At 48.5% G+C, this 19,644-nt stretch overlaps 1 protein-coding gene across 8 annotated transcripts in view; it reads right to left on the reverse strand.

Moving 5' to 3' along the window:
* The window catches only part of EXOC6B (exocyst complex component 6B), a 329,120-nt gene that overhangs the window by 249,500 nt on the left and 59,976 nt on the right, over positions 1 to 19,644 (reverse strand). For all 8 annotated transcript variants that reach the window (XM_074904236.1, XM_074904237.1, XM_074904233.1 and 5 more), the window contains exons 3-6: positions 17,622 to 17,669; positions 15,379 to 15,469; positions 15,226 to 15,271; positions 8,306 to 8,510 (exon numbers count right to left, since the gene is read on the reverse strand). In XM_074904236.1, the coding sequence (XP_074760337.1) occupies positions 8,306 to 8,510; positions 15,226 to 15,271; positions 15,379 to 15,469; positions 17,622 to 17,669 (390 nt within the window). The remainder of the gene's footprint in view (positions 1 to 8,305; positions 8,511 to 15,225; positions 15,272 to 15,378; positions 15,470 to 17,621; positions 17,670 to 19,644) is intronic.

Here is a 19,644-nt window from a genome sequence, read left to right on the forward strand (position 1 = left end):
CCGGTCGCCATTGAGATGGTGTTCAACACGCTGTTAAAAAAACAGTTTTCAGGGCCAAGCCTTAATGAAAAAGTAGTGATTTATTGAAGATTTGTCTGTAATTTTAATCCAGGGCAAAACAAAAATCCTTTTTATCCGTTTTCTCAAGTAAATTTTCAAAGAGGTTAAGCAAAGGATGCTGAGGATAAGCGACCAACAGGAGTCACTCCTATTTATCCATCTTTCTTGGTAGAGGGGAAGAGGACGGGTGTAAACAAATTATCAGCTTCTAACAATGAACATTTTTACCAAGGCATGTGAAGGCATCTCGGAGCTCACACGGGTCTAACAGCCACACTTCAATAACCAGAGGATATTAATCATTTCTCCACCAGGCCACAGCATCCCAGTTCACAGGCACAGCATCCCAGTTCATAGCCACTTCACCCAGCCTGTTCCATGAACCTCTTCCCCAAAAACCTTCCAGCTGAGCCCATAGCTGGCCATCAGACTTCTAATCTAAACAGCCCCAGAAGATGTATTTCCGTTCATAATACTTTAATATAACAAGTAGACGAGCAGCAGTATCAAAGATTAAGAAGGTCTCGTTACTGAATTTTACTAGAAAATAAGTTTCTGCTTTACAAACCTGCCCAGAAGCGGAAAACACCATCCCCTTATCCCCGCTCCCTTGTGTAAATAGTCACCGCATACCCAGCCACCAGACTGACCTTTGCAAAAGGCTCTCCTGCCTGCATCCAAGATTGTAAAATTTCCTCGCTTTTAATAAACAACATTATTTCTACTTTTTGTGCTCGTTAAAGAAAAACCTCCGGAATAAGAGACACTGCTTAAACCAGCGGGAAGATCAGATCTAAGGGTGCTTTTGGAAGTCCTGGGGCATGTCAATAAGACAGGGCCCCCGCGGAGCAAGCGGATGCAGGGATCTTCCAAACGCTCCGCGTAAGCCCGGACTTGGCCCCGGCAGATCCAGCCCACGTGGCAGGGGAGACAAAGTCTTACACGGGGGCTCCCGTGAACTTTGGAGAGTATCGACTGCTGCCAGAGCCCTGACACCCAGCAGAAGGACGTTCCCTGCGCCGTGCGGCCAGAGAAAGGCAGGAAAATCTAATTTACTCAAATATACGCATACAAAGCAAAAACAATTTCCATATGCTCTGCAGAAGATTACATAAAGTTAAAAAATGTCTGGGATGGGGATAATTAAGAACACTACACAAACTGCATTTTTAAACATTTTTTCCGGGCCATCAAAAGGCCACCGGGCAGTATCTGGAGACTGAGAAAATGTCCTTCTGTCCCCCGCCGCGCAGGGAACCGCTCGCTCATGTGTTTGTGTTTAAAATGAAGCATTGGGAGGGGACAGGATTTCCCAATAATGCTGAAATCGCCGCATGCCACGTTTCTACTTATCACCATCATTTCAAATAAACTGCCTGACAAAACCCCCCCGTGTTTTCACAGCTCGGTTAAAGCCACCCGCCTCAGGAGAGCCCCGCGTGAGCGGAGCGGGGGCCGGAGCCAGCCCAGCCTCCGAGGGACGTGGTCGCTGCCCGGGGGGTGCCCACAGCAGGAGACCTCCCCACTGCAGGGCACAGGAACCAGCCTCACCTGCCCTTCTGGACAGGGGTCACCAGCACAGCGGTACTGCACGGCCGAGGTGGGATTATCATGGCACGCGGCCTTTGCTGATTTTTACACCAGTTGCTTCGCCCACCTCGATTCTCCAAACTCCCCAACACATTTCTCATGTGTTTCTGGGGCACATGCTATCAGAGTAAAGATGCCTCATACCCTGACCTCCCCATCCTAGCATCATCTATGTCTAACATAACCCCATCACTAGCATCATCTTTTTAGATAAACCCCAAAAAAGGCCAACAAGATAAAATTTTTTTCAGAATCATCTCGGTTGGAAAAGCCCTTGCAGCTCCTCCAGCCCAACCATGACCCTCCCCCTGACCGTTCCCAACTCCCCCAGATCCCTCAGCGCTGGCTCAGCCCGACTCTTCAACCCCTCCAGGGATCCCGGGGACTCCCCCCTGCCCTGGGCAGCCCATTCCCACGCCCAACAGCCCCTTCTGCACAGAAATCCTTCCTCAGAGCCAGCCTGACCCTGCCCTGGGCAGCTTGAGGCCATTCCCTCGGGGCCTGGCGCTGGGGCCTTGGCTCCAGAGACTCATCCCCCCTCTCTGCCCCCTCCTGGCAGGGAGTTGCAGAGGGCCAGGAGGTCTCCCCTCAGCCTCCTCTGCTCCAGACTGAACCCCCCCAGTTCCCCCAGCCGCTCCCCAGCAGACCTGTGCTCCAGACCCTGCCCCAGCTCCGTTGCCCTTTATTGCAAAACACCATCCTGGGATCCAAAAACCAAGGGAAGCGCTTGAAACCGCAGTCACAGTGAGCCAAGGAAACAGGCTGCACATGCCAGCAAGTCAAGCACACCCAGTTTTTAACGTGGCCAACGTGCAGAGAAGCAGGCAGGGCAGCTTGTGCATGAGCCAATTTAAAAAAAAAAAAAGCAAGCTTCCTATTTAGCCTTTAAAAAATTACACGGTAACATTTTTAGTACAACACCAATGTATTCAAAACGACTTCAAAATTTAAAGACAACTGACAGACACTCAGGACTCATCACCAACACGTAGCTACTTCTCCATACTCTTAGTAAAAATGCACACTGAGATCCAATTACAGCTGTAAGAACAAACCAGTAGCACTGAGAAAACTACGCAAAGAAACTTGCATCCCCAAACCAATCATCATAAATCCAGGCAAATCAAGGTCAGAATTAAATTTAAATCCAGACATACCTAAAATATTGAAGCACACAGCTGGGTGCTCAACAGCCTTAGCGTGGCCCCATAATCGTGCAGCGCAGCATCCCAGCAGTCACAGGGGATGCCTATTAGCAGCTGTCATCTCCAGTGGAAGTAATTGGGGAGGAAAAAATATATATATATATATATATATATACACATCTCCACTCCTTATCCACGAGATTTCTTTCTTCCTAGGGCCAGCTGCCTTTTTGATCCTGTGCTACTGAATGGTTTTAGACCAGAGAAAAGCCTGTCGGTGCAGCGGCAGCTGCCCGGATCCACGTGCTATTTAGGAACCTTTGTCCAAGGTATTTGCAGGCACGAGAGAGGCCACGGTGAAGAGGAGAGGTGGTGTGTGGGATGTTACACTCCCACCACTGTACCTGAGTGGCTCTGGGTCCACTCTGACCGGCGGGGATAGCGTGTGAGGTGAGGGAAGTCATCCAGACCCTAGATCTGAATCACTGATTTCAGAGACGCAGTTCTCTTTCTGGGGGGCTGTCGTTAATCTGTGCTCTGAAGTGCTTCATCTTCTCCAGCTGATGGTCAGAACTGCCTTCCTACCAAAATCAGATCAGTATTTTTAGTTGGACACATCATTGTGCGATGTTTTGCCTCATTTTTTTTAAGCATACGTTTACGCTCGCATCACCAAGTTGATATTTGCTGCCACTGTGGGGAAATATGCCGACACAAACCTGCCATTGTATCTCTCAGAACTGATGGAGACACCAATATCCGTTGACAAGAAGAGTAAATATCACCTTAAAAAAAAGCACAACTGAAATACCGCCCCATTCAACCTCGTACTAGATCACCACTGAGTAACCATCAGCTTTGACAGTGCATCTGAGTGATCCAAAAAAAAAAAAAAAAAAAATTTACAAAATACTGGTTTGCCTCCATCGATGTGAAAGGCACGCTGAACATTTTGGCTGTCCTGACAAACTTGATCCGATAATGGCTTTTGGATGGGTTATTCCTGCACAGCAGCATTCACCGCGCTCACCCTGGATGCTTTGGAGCACCATCCTAAGTGACCTCCGCCACATGCCGTGCATACTTTAGACATTAAGCTAGATAATAAAACCACATACCGGATATCAGCAAGTGTTAATAAGATGTAATTCATTCCTGGCAAGCCCAGAACTCAGATCTTTAAAAAAAAAACACCAACAAAAACAAAACACACACGCAGGTTCACAGGGCCAAAGTCCAAAAGGAGTTCAAATGCGCAGAGCTACTTTCATCTGCTCGAGTGCCGTGTAATTAAGAACAATATTTGGAACAGAGCAAATTCCCCCAGAACCATAGGTAATAAAACTCAGATTTAAAAGAAAAAAACCCCACAACATAAGGAAAGGAGTCAATGAGAGCTCATCGTTTGTACGGGGAGACTATAAGGTTTCTCTGCGTGCTGTGAGATCCCTCCAGTTCCCGCGTCCGGCTGACCCCGGGAATGTCTCACTTGACTTCACCCCACCACGGGCTTCCTCTCCAAGAGAGGGGCCGGCGAGCTCCCCGCATCCTTGACTGCCGGCCAGAAACGCAGCAACAGCTCCAAGCGCTCCAAGACAGATCCTTCTGATTATCACAAAATGAAATTTTCAGCTCTTGTCATCATCGGCCTCAGATTTGTAATGTTACAAAAACATGATTTCCTTTCCCCATTGTATCGAGCCCTCTTCCATTCCCGCTGGTGAAATCAAACAATTTTAAAAGAATTTATATGATGCTAATTTAAACCGAATGTATTTAGCTGCCAATCGCAGTTCCCTGACTCTCCCAGGCCTCCTGCCAGCTCCGCTCCGTTCCAGAGCGACTATCAATCACGGCCAACAGACCGAGGAAAAAGACCCAGCGACGCAAGAAGCGATATTGGTAATTCTGGCCGTGGAAACCCTGCCCTTGGCTTTCAGCAAAACGACGTGAAGTGACCCCCATGCGCCGGGAGGCTCCGCAATTTCAGCCTCTCCTTGCTACTCGTCAGCAAAGGGATTCATGACATTTTTTGCAGGGTTAAACCCAGCACCTTGCTCAAATTCCAGCAGCGGTTCCAACGCAGCTTTTGCAACTGGAAGAGGCAAGTTGACCTTCTGCTCCAATGCCTCAAAAGCATCGAGTCCAACCTGGGAGACAACGGTTCCCACAAAGGGTGAAGGAAAACCCTTCTAACGTCACAGAATCGTCTGGGTTGGAAAAGACCTTGAAGATCATCCAGTTCAACCATGACCCTCCCCCTGACCGTTCCCAACTCCCCCAGATCCCTCAGCGCTGGCTCAGCCCGACTCTTCAACCCCTCCAGGGATCCCGGGGACTCCCCCCCTGCCCTGGGCAGCCCATTCCAACACCCAACAGCCCCTTCTGCACAGAAATCCTTCCTCAGAGCCAGTCTGACCCTGCCCTGGGCAGCTTGAGGCCATTCCCTCGGGGCCTGGCGCTGGCTCCTTGGCTCCAGTTCCCTCAGCCACTCCTCATACAATAAACGTGTCTGCACCTTGCTCTCATAAAACAGCAGAAAACTGGGATTTGAAGATGTACGCTCCACTGTATCATCTGTAGACAAACTAAAAACATCTACACGTTCACCTCTGGGTGTATCTTGTTTTGACGCTCCCTTGCAACAGCCCTATTAATGTCTACATGGAAGGAAAAAAATCGTTTCCACTTGACTATTCTTCTGTTGGATACGTTCAAATGCTGAAGCTCTGATGCACCCATAACAGAGATGCTGGCAACATCAACAGGCCAAAGAAAAATCTGCCACAACCCAGACCTTGATTTAGAAATCCTTACAGTCTAAAATGTTAGGAACTGGGCAGAAGGTTGTGAATGCTGAGGAAATTCTGCAAGTGTGTCAGGTAGAATAATATTGAGAGGAGAAGGAACAGAGTGCTTGGTTCAGGTCAAAGTAGAGACGGTAGTGCTGGCTGAGAGGTTATCCGGAACCAAAGAACAAATAACGAACTTCAGGGAAGCTCAAACATTAGCAGCTGAAATAAACACTGAAGGACAAAAGGTAAAGCATTTAAAAAAAAAAAAAAGTAAAGAGCCTAAAGTCTCATGAACAGAGAGGAAAAAGAAGCAAGAGTTGCTACAAAAACGCTCTGGAGGTTTCATTCAAGTGCTGCTTGCTGGCTCAGACCAGGAGCTTGGATAACCCAGTACTGCAAAATCAAACGCCAGACTCCACAAAGGTGACAACAACAGGGCAGGTAAATTAAGTTCTTCCCTCAAGTTTTCTCTCAGCTTCTCACTGCTGTCGGGTCAGGCACTGTTCAGTTAGCAACCCACCCCAAACACAGCAAAGCACTTGCCCAGCCTGGCCCTACGGCCGTGGATAATTGTACACGAGTTGCTCCATGGGTCCATCACCCACAGAATGAAGAACCAGCTTTTCCCCCCCCCCTAATTTCAAGCTTGGCTCCTGCTGATTTTACTCACTGGAATCCAGTTTTGTACCGGGGTAGGGCAGGAGCAGCCAGTCGCCCCCCGATCCCCGGGTGCCTCTCCTGATTACGCAGGTGGCAAATACTACAGGGAGGAAGGGTCAGAAGTGGTGAGCAAGACGCAGGAGAGTGCCCACAGCAGAAAAATACGATGCCAGTATGGGCTACTATGACTTTTTTAGTTTTGTTGTAAAAAGACAGATTTCTTTAGAGCAAGAGATGGAGAATTAACAGAGCTCCAGGCAGGGTGTGAGCTCTCCCCAGGAGCAGAAGGGACAGGAGGGAGGGACGTGAAGAACGGGAAGATGCGCGCTGTGGATGTGAAAGGGGATGGAAAGCACAAAACTACAAAAATATGTCTAGTCAAAAGACAGCAAAGGAAGCTCTTTGAAATGCTGGGGAATTTCTCAGAACTGGTCTGCCTACGCAGCCGAGGACACAAGGCTGGAGGTGCACATCCCTCCCCACCCAGCAGAGCCATCAGCCATGGTGCCCGGAGGTTTAAATACCCCTCCCAGCATCCGAAGAACAACACTGGAAACTATACGAAGAGGGCGCAACATCTGCATCCTCTTAAATGTCTCTATAATTGATAAATATCCCTAATAGGATATAGAGCAGTTATTTATTTAAAGCAGCATATTCACTGCATTAATTGGGCACCAACAGACAAGTGAAACTCCTACTCCCTTCCAGCCACAGAGCCACCGCAACCAAGGAAGGATCTTTTAAAAAGTTTGGCTGCCATAACGAACAAAAATAGAGTATTTCTGTAAATATTTACTGTTGTAGAAACTGGCGTATCGGGTAAATTCAGCATAAAAACACCTGTAGCCATCGCAGACATCCCCACCAAGCACATCTGGCTCCATGACAGGATATCCAGGTCACGGTGTGTTTTCTGGAGATTCAGGAAGACTAATCTGATTCAGTGCAACAACTAACAAAAAAGTTTGCTGAACTCTCATAGGCAGCACGACATCTCTCCATAGCTCTACTACACAACATAAGGCTTGGTTTGTCTTCCCAAAATACCAGAAAGAGGTTGAGAAGACAGTAAGGCAGAGGATATAACGTAAATTAAATCGATTAATAGAAATCTTCAAGCTAGACCATTTTAGAGAAAGGATGGTGTTTATAAGACAGAAAATTGAACTTGCCTGTGCCTCTATCCATAAACATAACAGCACAATTTTATCATCTTGTGAAAAATTATAGCAAGAGTCCTTGCCATAAATCAACAAGTCCAATCTATCAATCACTATCAGAGGAAGCGGTTTACTGCTCATGAGAGGTAACATTTCATTACTAGTGGATTTGAATTTCATCAAAGTAGCAAAGTTCTTTTTAACAGCCACTGTGAGCCACGCTCCCTGGCTGTGATAAGAAAAACTGTATTGAAATTCAAAACCAGAACAGTAAAGAAGAGTGGGAAAACGCAATTCTGATTTAATACATGCACGGGGATGTTCAATTAATCAGGTTCATCTTTTACAGACACCAACTGCTTGGCAAATAGAAGCAAACAACAATGAAATTTCACCCGCTATTTGAAAACCAGTTTAAGATGCAAAAGAAATTAAGTTGCAGTCAGTGCATGAACTTCAATTGCTTTACCCTGAACCCGAAAAATCAGCACCGGTGTCTCCAAATCTTCCAGTTGGCACCAAGCACAGCAGCACAAATGCCCCTGTCCTAAGTAGAAATCATGGTTTACACACCCCAATGCACCCCCTCGGCTCTGGGCTAACAAGAGTCTACAGCAAAATACAGGTGGGTGAAGACGACGACAAAAACGGACCATCACGTTTCAACAGTATGAAAAAAATCAGAAGATAAAAATCAGTCGCAAACGCGGAACGAAGAATCGTTGCTTCACCTAGTAACACAATTACTTTGGTGTTTAAAATTTTAAAATTAAATTTAAAATTAAAATTCAAAATTTAAAATTAAGTTTGCTGCCTTGGAATTGGAAGAGTAAAGAGTTTCGTTTAACATCACTGTGAGCCTCCCTCCTCTTCTCAAACACACGAGTCCTACCTGTTTCATCGCCGTCTCCCCAATCTTGTCGGAGTGCTTACGGATACTCTCCAAGAAATCCTTGAGGTCCGACATGGAAACTTCTTTGATCTCTTCCCGCAGCTTTGGAATATTATCCACCATGATCTTGCAGAAGCGGTAGTGGCTTACTTGGGGCAGGTACGTGTGCTCAAGGTGCTCCAGGGTCTTCAGCGCAGGGTAGTGCCTGAGGAAAGCAAGCAAGGCAGATGTGGAAAGAAAGAACAGCTATTTATATCCTGTTTCCCCTCTAAAATGTGTATTAACTGAAAATAATTCAATATATTGAAGAATCTCAGCTCTGTTCAAAGGAACATAGATAGACCTCAGTATCCAGGTAAGTGTAAAAACAGCCTTTTCCTTTTGAAACAGAGAAGCAGAGGAACGCAAAGGCACCCCCAGTAAAGACATTTGGGGCACCATATCACAGAGAAAAGGTAAAACTGACACCCACAGTTAGCAGCGTTAGGTTACAGGAGGAAAAAAAACCTACTCTGCACGCCCATGGAGCAGTGCGATGGCACAGTGGCTCATGGGGAACCCCAGAAAGCCCCTGCGCTGGTCCCCCCAGGAGAGCCCCGTGGATAGAGACGATAACCGCGACGGGGAGCGGGTCTCCAGAGCGCCCCACAGAGCAGGGGGTCTGGGGCAGGCTTGGGGCACGTTGTGGGACGCAGGGGAAGAGCATGTGGGGAAGTTGTGGTTTGCACTCGGGCAGTAGCCGAACACCACGCAGCCACTCACTCACCCTCCCTCTGCCCAGGGTGGTGGGGGAGTAGATTAGAGGGATAAAGGGACACTCATCAGTTGAGATAAAAATAGTTTAGTAATTGTCATAAAAAAATAATAGAAAGTACGAAGAGGTAATGCACAATGCGACTGCTCACAACCCACTGACTGACACCCAGCCCGTTCCCAGGCGGCGATGGTGGAATACCAAGACCCCAGAATCCCAATCCTGGAAGTGACCAGAACCCCCCATCCCAACCACCCCTCCTTTATTATACTGAGCATGTTGTTACGTGATCTGGACTATTCCATGGCCTAATCTGAGGACGGGGCTCTGGCTACGTCCCCTCCCAATTTCTTGTGCACCTGCGCACGGAGAGGACATGGGGAGTTGGAGAGACCTTGATCTCTTGGCAACAACATCAGTGTGTTATCAGCATTCTCCTCATCCCAAATCCCACACTGAAGCCAAAACACAGCACTATTCAAGCTTCTAAGAAGAAAAATTAAATCCATCCCAGACAAAACCAGGACAGGGTATTGCATCTCTCAGCCTTTCCCTGGGTAAAGGAGTATTCTGGGTGCACCTGTGTGTGCACCCCCCTCACCCCCACCCAAGAAGGGAACAGGACGAGGATGTTGGTGAGCGCAGAGGGTTTCTGCCTGTTGAGCTGCGCAGCCAGCTGTGGGTGCTCGAGTGTGCATGCTGTGCAGGGTGTTGTGTGGGTGCCTGCTGGGAGCACCCTTGGCCTCGTCCCTGCCTGGACCTGGGGCAGGGGCCTGCAGTAGACTCATCTCAGTGGGGCTGTCAGATTCAGCAACACCTTGAAATGACGTGTCATATGACAGAGGCATGGAGACAGGAATACACCATAATATCACAGAGTCCTCTGGGGTGGAAAAGCCCTTGCAGCTCCTCCAGCCCAACCATGACCCTCCCCCTGACCCTTCCCAACTCCCCCAGATCCCTCAGCGCTGGCTCAGCCCGACTCTTCAACCCCTCCAGGGATCCCGGGGACTCCCCCCTGCCCTGGGCAGCCCATTCCAACGCCCAACAGCCCCTTCTGCACAGAAATCCTTCCTCAGAGCCAGCCTGACCCTGCCCTGGGCAGCTTGAGGCCATTCCCTCGGGGCCTGGCGCTGGGGCCTTGGCTCCAGAGACTCATCCCCCCTCTCTGCCCCCTCCTGGCAGGGAGTTGCAGAGGGCCAGGAGGTCTCCCCTCAGCCTCCTCTGCTCCAGACTGAACCCCCCCAGTTCCCCCAGCCGCTCCCCAGCAGACCTGTGCTCCAGACCCTGCCCCAGCTCCGTTGCCCTTCTCTGGCCACGCTCGAGTCATTCAATGGCCTTTTTGGGGTGAGGGGCCCAACACTGAACCCACTCCCCGAGGGGCGGCCTCCCCAGTGCCGAGCCCAGGGCTCAGATCCCTTCCCTGTCCCTGCTGGCCACGCCAGTGCTGACACAAGCCAGGATGCCATTGCCCTCCTTGGCACCCTGGGCACACTCTGGCTCATTCTCACCCCCCCCAGGTCCCTCTCTGACCGGCAGCTCTCCAGCCACTCCTCCCCAGGCCTGTAGCCCTGCTGGGGGTTGTTGTGGCCCAAGGGCAGCCCCCGGCATTTGCCCTCAGTGAAACTCCCCCAGTTGAGCTCAGCCCATGGCTCCAGCCTGTCCAGGTCTCTCTGCAGCCTCCCTGCCCTCGAGCTGATCAACACTCCCACCCAACTGGGTGTCCTCTGCAAACTGACTGAGGGGGCACTCAACAAATAAACCACAGACTGATCTAACACATGTTAATAGCAGATCTGCTACCAGCATTCTGCTGTAAAGATCCTGCATGTGAGAGCTCTTGGTCTTCTTTCCCTGTGCATTCCAGGAGTCAGATCCCACCTTCCTCCCACTTGTTCTAACGCTGCTAAGCGCCATTAAAACACTTTTCACTCAAAGTACTTTTTACTTAGAGAGCTGAAAACAACCTGAATGCAAACCCCAGATCACAGGTCCAACAGATATATTTTCTACATAGCCCCTGCCCCTCTGGCAACTACTGTTGTATCTCTGGGGTATGTGATCTCCACAATGCTGAAAATAATTATTTCCCCACTCTAAAAGGAATATACCTTATAAATTTTAGAACACAAGAATCCCAGTGTTTCTTCCCCTACGCACAACACATGCCTTTATATTCTGGTCATGCCCAGTGGCCTTAGGGAAGGTACCGTAAATTTTATCCTACCTTTCTGCATAAAAGCAACCTTCATAACCTGACAGAGGATGTTAAATGGGAAACTATTCTAAGCAAATCATTTTTCTCAAACGCCCTCCCCTCTTTTCCCTGTGGGAAGTGGGAGTCCATAGGATTTGCCTATTCACTGCAATGTGGGATCTCTCCTGAAAGACATTAAAACGTGAGACCGTCCTCCACCTGGTCTGACCACACGTCTGGTCAAAGGTTAAAAAAAAAGTATCAGGGAATCATGTAGGAAGCATTACCAGGGTCTGTAAAAACATATTTCAGACTAACATGAGGTCACAGTCACCTCCAGGGTAAATTAAGGCAACTTTAGCTGACTACATCCATAATTAATCCTGACCACAAGTACCTGCCACTTATACCTTGAATTTTTGGGGGAGAAAAAGTGTTTAGTCATAAGAAACATATTAGCACTACTGCAAGACAACTGACGCCCAGATCCCCATTCAAAATAATTCTTCCTGAACTCCAGGCAGGTCCACAGGAGAGTTGTTTTAACCAGAAGTGGCCTGTCCTGTTCCCAACACCAGAAGTCAAACAGATTAACCCCGTAACCTGGCCGGTGTTTACACTATGCAAGGTATGAAAACCTATTTGCAATAAAACATAAACCTCTCTGGAGAGAGACTTAAGAGTGTACAGAAAGACAGCAATTAAACCAGAGGAATAAATACACACTGGGGTGGTTTGTTATATTTTAAGGTATTGTTTGTTGAACTAGAAGTTGTGAAAAGGTGGCTGGGTGGCGACAGCACATGGTCACTGGTGGAGTCCCCAGCTGCTGGCTGAAAACCGAGTCTGAAACACATGGGGGCAGAGGAAAGCTCAACACCACTCTCATGCGAGGTGTGGAGGCCCGTGATTCCTGAGGATGAAGCCCTGCTGCCTCAGTACAGACCCCTGTACACGTCTGGGGGGCTTCTGCATCCCTTACACTAATGCCTGGGACCAGCCACGCTGAGAGCCACGGTCTTGCCCCACTTTGTACCCCCAGGACCAGAGAAACGGGGACATTTGCTGAGGAGGGGAAGCAGCATTTTGATAAAACCGAGTCAGAACTGGCTTTTTTTTTTGTTTCTGGAAATAACCAAGCCCTGCTCAGGTGGGTAAGCTCTACAGAGGATTCTCAGCTACAAGCAGGATGAAGCATTCTTATTTTTTACCACTTGGAAACAATTCTTATTTTTTACCTCTTGGACAAGTGACCCGGGGTAAAAAAAAAAGACTGATGCCTCCAGAGCCCTGCAGAACCAGGAGGAATCTCTCAAGGCAGAGATTTTTTTTTATTTTTTTTTTCCTCTCTCATCACTTTCCAACAAGCAGCCACATGGATCCCAGCCGTTGGGAGAAAAATCATTCTATCCCTTCCTCAAATTCTGGACAACAGCAGATGAAATGTTTTTCCCCATCTCTTCTCTTTACTGGTTGCACAGTCACTCCTCCGGGTTTGGACCATGGGTTCCCCCGTCTTAATTTCCAGTTAACAGCCACAGATTCTGCATTTGGCAAATGCCTGCGCTGAGTTTATAAACATCACGCATCAAACAGCACATAACTTATTCTGTCTACCTTGGAAGAGTCAAGTTTATTTACCCCAAATGCAAAACCTATTCCTGAGACTGTACTCAAAACCCGAGACTCACACTAGTAACTAAACCCCTTGCTGGCTATCATGAAATGATATATAAGTGAGACCGGGTGCAGACACAAAAACATTTAATGTGTTGTGCTACGTTTGGTGAATGAAGCCGTCAAATTCCGACAAAGAAAGAAGGAGAGAGAAGAAAAAAAAAAAAAAAAGTCAAGGGTTCAGATTTTCTTTAAATGTGGCTTTCAACTTCTATTTGTTTCACAATGAACCAATCCAAAGGGGGGGGTGGGGAAGGGGAAAGAAAAAAAAAGGAGATGCAATTCTTAGAAGCAGACCCTGGAAACATTATCCAGAGCGAGGGAATCGAGGGGCATGTGGATTCCCTTCAGAAGTTCACAATGCTGTGATCAGCTCCAGCTCCCCACCCCACATCTGTCAACGGATAAGCCCCTCGCTGTTCCCATAAACAGACTAAAAACAGTTGGACAAACTATACGCTGCCCTATTCCATACTGAGCCACCCTCAGGAAGAGAGAGCGAGCTTTGTGAACAGCTAAAGCAGCTCCCCAAAGCTCCTCAGGCCAGCCCAGCTTCCAGGAGTAATGCTTATCTCTTTAGCCAAAGCTCCCGGGTCCAAGGACCACAGAAATGAGCGGAGGCAGGAGGGGAAGTGTAAAAATACGCCCATGCAATTAGTTATCGCCTTGTTCAAAACATCTGGTTTTTTCTGTATTGTTTCGGTGACGGATGGCAGGCACAGAGCAGGCATCGGATCCGGCTGCTCTCCCTGCGTGGCATTCGGCTGGAGCCCGCTGGGCTTTCAGCTGACCTCCTCCCAGCAGCTGCTCTTCGCCCAATTTGCCACCCCGAGGGCTGCAGCGCGCCTCCCAAGTCCCATGCTGCTTAAACAAACCATCCCCCAGGATCCCAGCCATGCAAATATCCCGGACCGGGGTTTCATCCTCCAGCATCGCAACAGATACAGGGTGGGAAAATTCCTAGATTTACAGCTCGTGATTTCTGAGCCACAAAGTCCATTAGTTCAGCTCACTCTCCTGAACAATTCTTTCTACCCCAAAATAAGCCGTATGCCTTCACACCGACATCTCCTGTCATCCCACACAATGTCTCTCAGGTCTCTGGCTTCTATTCACAGAATCACTGAGGTTAGAAAAGCCCTTGCGGCTCCTCCAGCCCAAGCATGACCCTCCCCCTGACCGTTCCCAACTCCCCCAGATCCCTCAGCGCTGGCTCAGCCCGACTCTTCAACCCCTCCAGGGATCCCGGGGACTCCCCCCTGCCCTGGGCAGCCCATTCCAACGCCCAACAGCCCCTTCTGCACAGAAATCCTTCCTCAGAGCCAGCCTGACCCTGCCCTGGGCAGCTTGAGGCCATTCCCTCGGGGCCTGGCGCTGGGGCCTTGGCTCCAGAGACTCATCCCCCCTCTCTGCCCCCTCCTGGCAGGGAGTTGCAGAGGGCCAGGAGGTCTCCCCTCAGCCTCCTCTGCTCCAGACTGAACCCCCCCAGTTCCCCCAGCCGCTCCCCAGCAGACCTGTGCTCCAGACCCTGCCCCAGCTCCGTTGCCCTTCTCTGGCCACGCTCGAGTCCTTCAATGGCCTTTTTGGGGTGAGGGGCCCAAAACTGAACCCACTCCCCAAGGGGCGGCCTCCCCAGTGCCGAGCCCAGGGCTCAGATCCCTTCCCTGTCCCTGCTGGCCACGCCAGTGCTGACACAAGCCAGGATGCCGTTGCCCTCCTTGGCCCCCTGGGCACACTCTGGCTCATTCTCACCCCCCCAGTCCCTCTCTGACCGGCAGCTCTCCAGCCACTCCTCCCCAGGCCAGTAGCCCTGCTGGGGGTTGTTGTGGCCCAAGGGCAGCCCCCGGCATTTGCCCTCAGTGAAACTCCCCCAGGTGGGCTCAGCCCATCGCTCCAGCCTGGCCAGATTTTTCTGTAATATCTATCAGATTCTCTCAGCTTATATCAGGCCTTAGATTATGATATTTATAGAATGAAATTTAATTAATAACACCTAAGTGCCAAGTCATGCATTGATTGCTGCATCACAACAGTGAGCTTCCCTGAAAAAAAAGCAAACATCCACCTAGAAGCCCAACATAAAACAAGATCAGAGCCCGCTGCAATCCCAGCTCTAGGCTGTACTGCAGGAGGCTGAGCAGGACCATGAAGATACCAGCCAGAAATCCGGTAAGTTCACTTGGAAAGGCTGACTTTGAAGTCTTGCGTTTTGAGAACCTCTTTAATTTATCTGGCACCCAACGGGTGCTTTTCAACTCTTCCAATACAAACACTGGTCTAAGCAAAATTTACCTTTTAGATTTCATTTGCTCTCGCAGTTTGCTGTACATCTCCAGGACTGGAAAAAAAGGAAAACACACAAGCATTGAGACACAAGCACAAAGCAAAGAGATGTGAATTCAAATAAACAGCTGTACAAATAAAGAACAACTTTGGATTCCTCACCCGGAAGACACAGCGTTAGCTTATCAACCGTCGCTGAAATATTCCTCTGTTGTAATCGGCATTGCTTCAGCTCTTCCATTGCTATTATCAACTTTGGAAAAGAAAATAAAAAAGTTTCACTAAGAACACTGAACAGATGGAGTAGAGAGGATATAAACTGCTTCGCACTTGTCATGACCATCCGAGCAGTAGGCTGACAGCAAAACCTCCTCCGATAAGCGCCGAGCTCACCAAGTGCTGCGGAGCGTTGCTGGAGCAGGGAGGACTGGAAGCTTCGGGTTGTTTCATCAAGTAGCAAAAGCATTCCCGAGCCTAATTACAAGTAAGCAAGCAGCAAAACCAAAGCCGTCAAAATACCAGCCTTGTAACACGTCCTGCGAATTCCAAAAATGATTTCCCTCTCCGATTTTATTCATCTCTTCCCTACTCCCTCTCCAAGCTTCTCTTTTCTAGTTCTTCTCAAAGACAGGATGTGGCCACTCGCTCCCAGGGGGATTCTTACCATCACAGACTAACACGGGTTTTTAAACGCTCAGCCTTCAACAGAAAAACCTGTGCATCTGCACGGGGGCAAAACAAGGATCAGCCATCGCATACAACAAGAAAACTCTTTAGCTTCCTTTTTTCCCAAGGGGCAGGTCGTGGATTTGTCCTCTAGTGTACCAACTTGTCTCCACAGCACCAATCTGAGATTGCAAAGTCCTTTTGAAATCCTAGGCTCTTCCAGTCCTGGAGGTGAATCCTCCATTCAAGGTAACTCAGAGGTATGTTTATTTGATTCAGGAAGAAGCTGCATCACCTCCACCCCAACGGGCATTTTAATCTTTCACCTTTGTTGGTCTGACTCATTCCAACATGGGGATTTTCTCATTTGTTTTTCAAACACAATGCAGCTGACTGAAATATGAATGCCTGCGTGTACTCAGCAAAACGAAGCCTAGCGGGTGTCTGAGAGGGTAGTTAAGGAGTAAACTAAAAAAGGTGCAAAGAGGAGAAGATTTATATAGAATGTGGGTAGAGCAATGCAAGAAGTCCCTGAGAACTCTCACACATCCCCATCTTAGAGGCACTTGAAAACCCTCAAGCATCAGCACCTTCAGGCACGCTCAGCTCTGAGCCCCTCCAGGCTGTTACTGTTCCCTTAGACAGGGCAGAAGAATGAATGTGCTTCGGGCACAGCACATCTGAGACACACTCAGCCGCTTCCCTTCTGTCCCTGCCTCGATGCCTCCACCTGGGCAGCAAAAACCCCACTGTGATTTAACTGCTGCTGTACTGCACTGTGAAGCAGAAGCCAGACTCTGCACCTCCTATTCACGGAATCCCAGACTGGTTTGGGTTGGAAGGGGCTTTAAAGATCATCCAGTCCCACCCCCCTGCCCCGGGCAGGGCCACCTTCCACTAGCCCAGGTTGCCCAAAGCCCCGTCCAACCTGGCCTTGAGCCCTTCCAGGGAGGGGGCAGCCACAGCTTCTCTGGGCAGCCTGTGCCAGGGCCTCACCCCCCTCACAGGGAACAATTTCTGCCTCAGATCTGATCTAAATCTCCCCTCTGTCAGTTTAACCCCGTTCCCCCTCATCCTATCCCTCCCCCTGATGACGAGTCCCCCCCCCTGTTCCCGCAGCCCCTTTCAGCCCTGGGGGGCCGCTCTAAGGTCTCCCCGGAGCCTTCTCTTCTCCAGCTGAACCCCCCAACTCTCCCAGCCTGTCCTCACAGGGGGGCTCCAGCCCCCCCAGCATCTCCGTGGCCTCCTCTGGCCCTGCTCCAGCAGGTCCGTGTCCTTCTGCTGTTGGTGCCCCAGAGCTGGACCCAGCCCTGCAGGGGGGTCTCAGGAGAGCAGAGGGGGAGAATCCCCCCCTCGCCCTGTGCCCACCCTGCTCGGGGTGCAGTATTGTTACAGATGATCCCGGTGACACCACTCAGGGCTGCAGGAGCAAGGCCACAACTTGGTTATTGTTGCTTCAAGTCTCTCCTGCTTCTCAGGCTTTGCCATCCACTAGCTTTCAATCCACGAGCAGTAAAAAAGAAAGATCACTTCCCAACACTCTTGCACAACTCATCTTTCGTGCAGAAAAGCAAAATACAGGAAAGAAAAAAATCAAGACACGTTTTAATAGCAATGCTGTGTGTATTATCAGTTAATGCTGAGCAGTTACTGATGCTCAGTGTAACCTGCCACTAGCAAACACAGCCAAATAATGGAAAAGCAAAAAGTCAGACAAAACAAATAAAAGTATCACTCACTTCTTTTCCTTCATTCTGCAGCTTTCGGTTGGTGTCCGTCACTTGATTCTGTGGGGATATTGGGGGAAAAAAAGACAAAGCACAACTACGTGTAAGTCAGGACAATGTTTTTCACAAAAATAAAGAAATTGTACATAAACACCATCACTTTTCACACAGTCTTCTCTTGCATGGCATAAACCTGCTGATTTAATGGTCACTGCCATTCTGGCACATGGGGTGCCCACAGCCACACAACAAATATCACAGACTTTCTTCCCTGCTACTAGAAAAAAGTAAAAGGCAACGGGGGTTAATGCTGTTGCATGGCAGCCTCAAAATGCTGCAGTCGCGACAGATGCTCGCGTGGGTTCTCAAAGCTATTTTACCTGAGTGGTAGAGGAATTAAATTTCCCTTCCCCACCACCAAATAGATCACAATTTGGTTTTAAAGCCTTAAGATCACAACAAGAACAGAACTCTTCAGCATGGGCTTTACCTAGAAAGTTCAAATATTTTTTTTCAGATCTTCAGCTACATCGCTCACTGGATCCCTCCTTCTGGCTGGTATAAAAAGGTATTTTTACATACCTGGTATACACCTGGTATTAAAAAAAGATAAGTATTTTCTTTATAAAACCATCTTTCTGTATTATCCTATCAAATTGGGGCTCATAGTTCAAAAAGTTCTCACTTGTATGTTCCCTGGACTAGCAAGGTCACAGTAGTTTAGCCTTTCACAGCTCTAGGCATCAGTCTGACTCAGTTAAGACACACACGAGAACAAAGTGGATTCTTAGACTCATCAGGATAGAAAAATAAGCAGCTCACACATTATTTAGACAACAAGTAGAAAGATGACTTTGGGAATTCTCTTGAATACTCAGTTCAAGTTCAGACAGGAGGTTTGTAAATAGAGATACCATCTTCTACAGACCAGCTGGGAGAGCCAAAAAAAAAAAAAAAAACCACAACCAAACTTTCAAGTAAACATGCCCAGTTTCAGGTCTTGAGCAAAAGCAGGCAATTATAAAGGTAAATACCAGCAGAGAAGGACTGCTCAGAGTTCAGGTGCTTCACATCAGTCTGAGACTAACATGCCATAAAACTTTTTTTTTTTTTTTTTTCCTGCAGAATACTCTTTTTCACAGCTACTAAGTTGTAAATATTCATTTCCAGGCTCGTCTCTGTAAGATGTCTGAGAGGTTTCTAATTTTACTCAGGCTTACTGTGCAGTGGAAGCTGCTGCTAGATTTCAGCCGGCATCATCAAATTTTATGAACTGGTTCCTGTGTGTTTTCAGTTCTGTTCATTCTACAGACAAAATCAGTAACAGAGCTTGGACAACAGCACGAGCTGTGACACGGAGCTCTCAAAGTTTATTCAGGAGTGTAAGATCACACAAACCAACTTGAATTTCCTAATGCTTTCCAACAATTGCAGAGACAAGCTGACTTCTGAACGAATTTATCACTGCTGAAGGAATTTGTCATTTGATGCTCGCCAGTTACCCAACAGAACGTGGACGGTGCACAGAGCAGCAGCAATAGTGAGGCAGGACAAGCTTTGAGGTGGATTCAGAAAATAACAGCCAATTCTCTCCTTTCTGAGCACACCACAGGGTGACCAGTTCAGCTAGGAGGGCAGCTTTGTGTTCACATATATAAAACTGATTCAGGACCCAATTTGTTTCCTGATGACTATCAAAAGATACAGGGTGCCAATGATCCACACTGGCTCAAACTTCACCAAGAGGTCTCACACCAAGAGAGGGCAGAGCCATCCAGCCTCACGGGCTTCCTTTTGTTTTAAACACTGGCCGTGCTGGTTTTTAAGCTTACCATGATGCAAGAAGAGGAGTCATCCCATCATCTCCCTGCACACAATTTCTCTACAGCATCTGCATCACATTTCTCCCCCTTCTGCAGTAGCTTCAGCTCTCCTGGCTGCTTGCCCTGGACAAAAACTGCTCATTTCCTTTATGATGTATTGAGATTTTATGAGCAGGAGCACAGCATCTCTTCCAAAGATTATTTTATTTGCT

Source organism: Athene noctua, chromosome 4 (assembly GCF_965140245.1).
Source record: "Athene noctua chromosome 4, bAthNoc1.hap1.1, whole genome shotgun sequence".
Classification (NCBI taxonomy): Eukaryota; Metazoa; Chordata; class Aves; order Strigiformes; family Strigidae; genus Athene; species Athene noctua.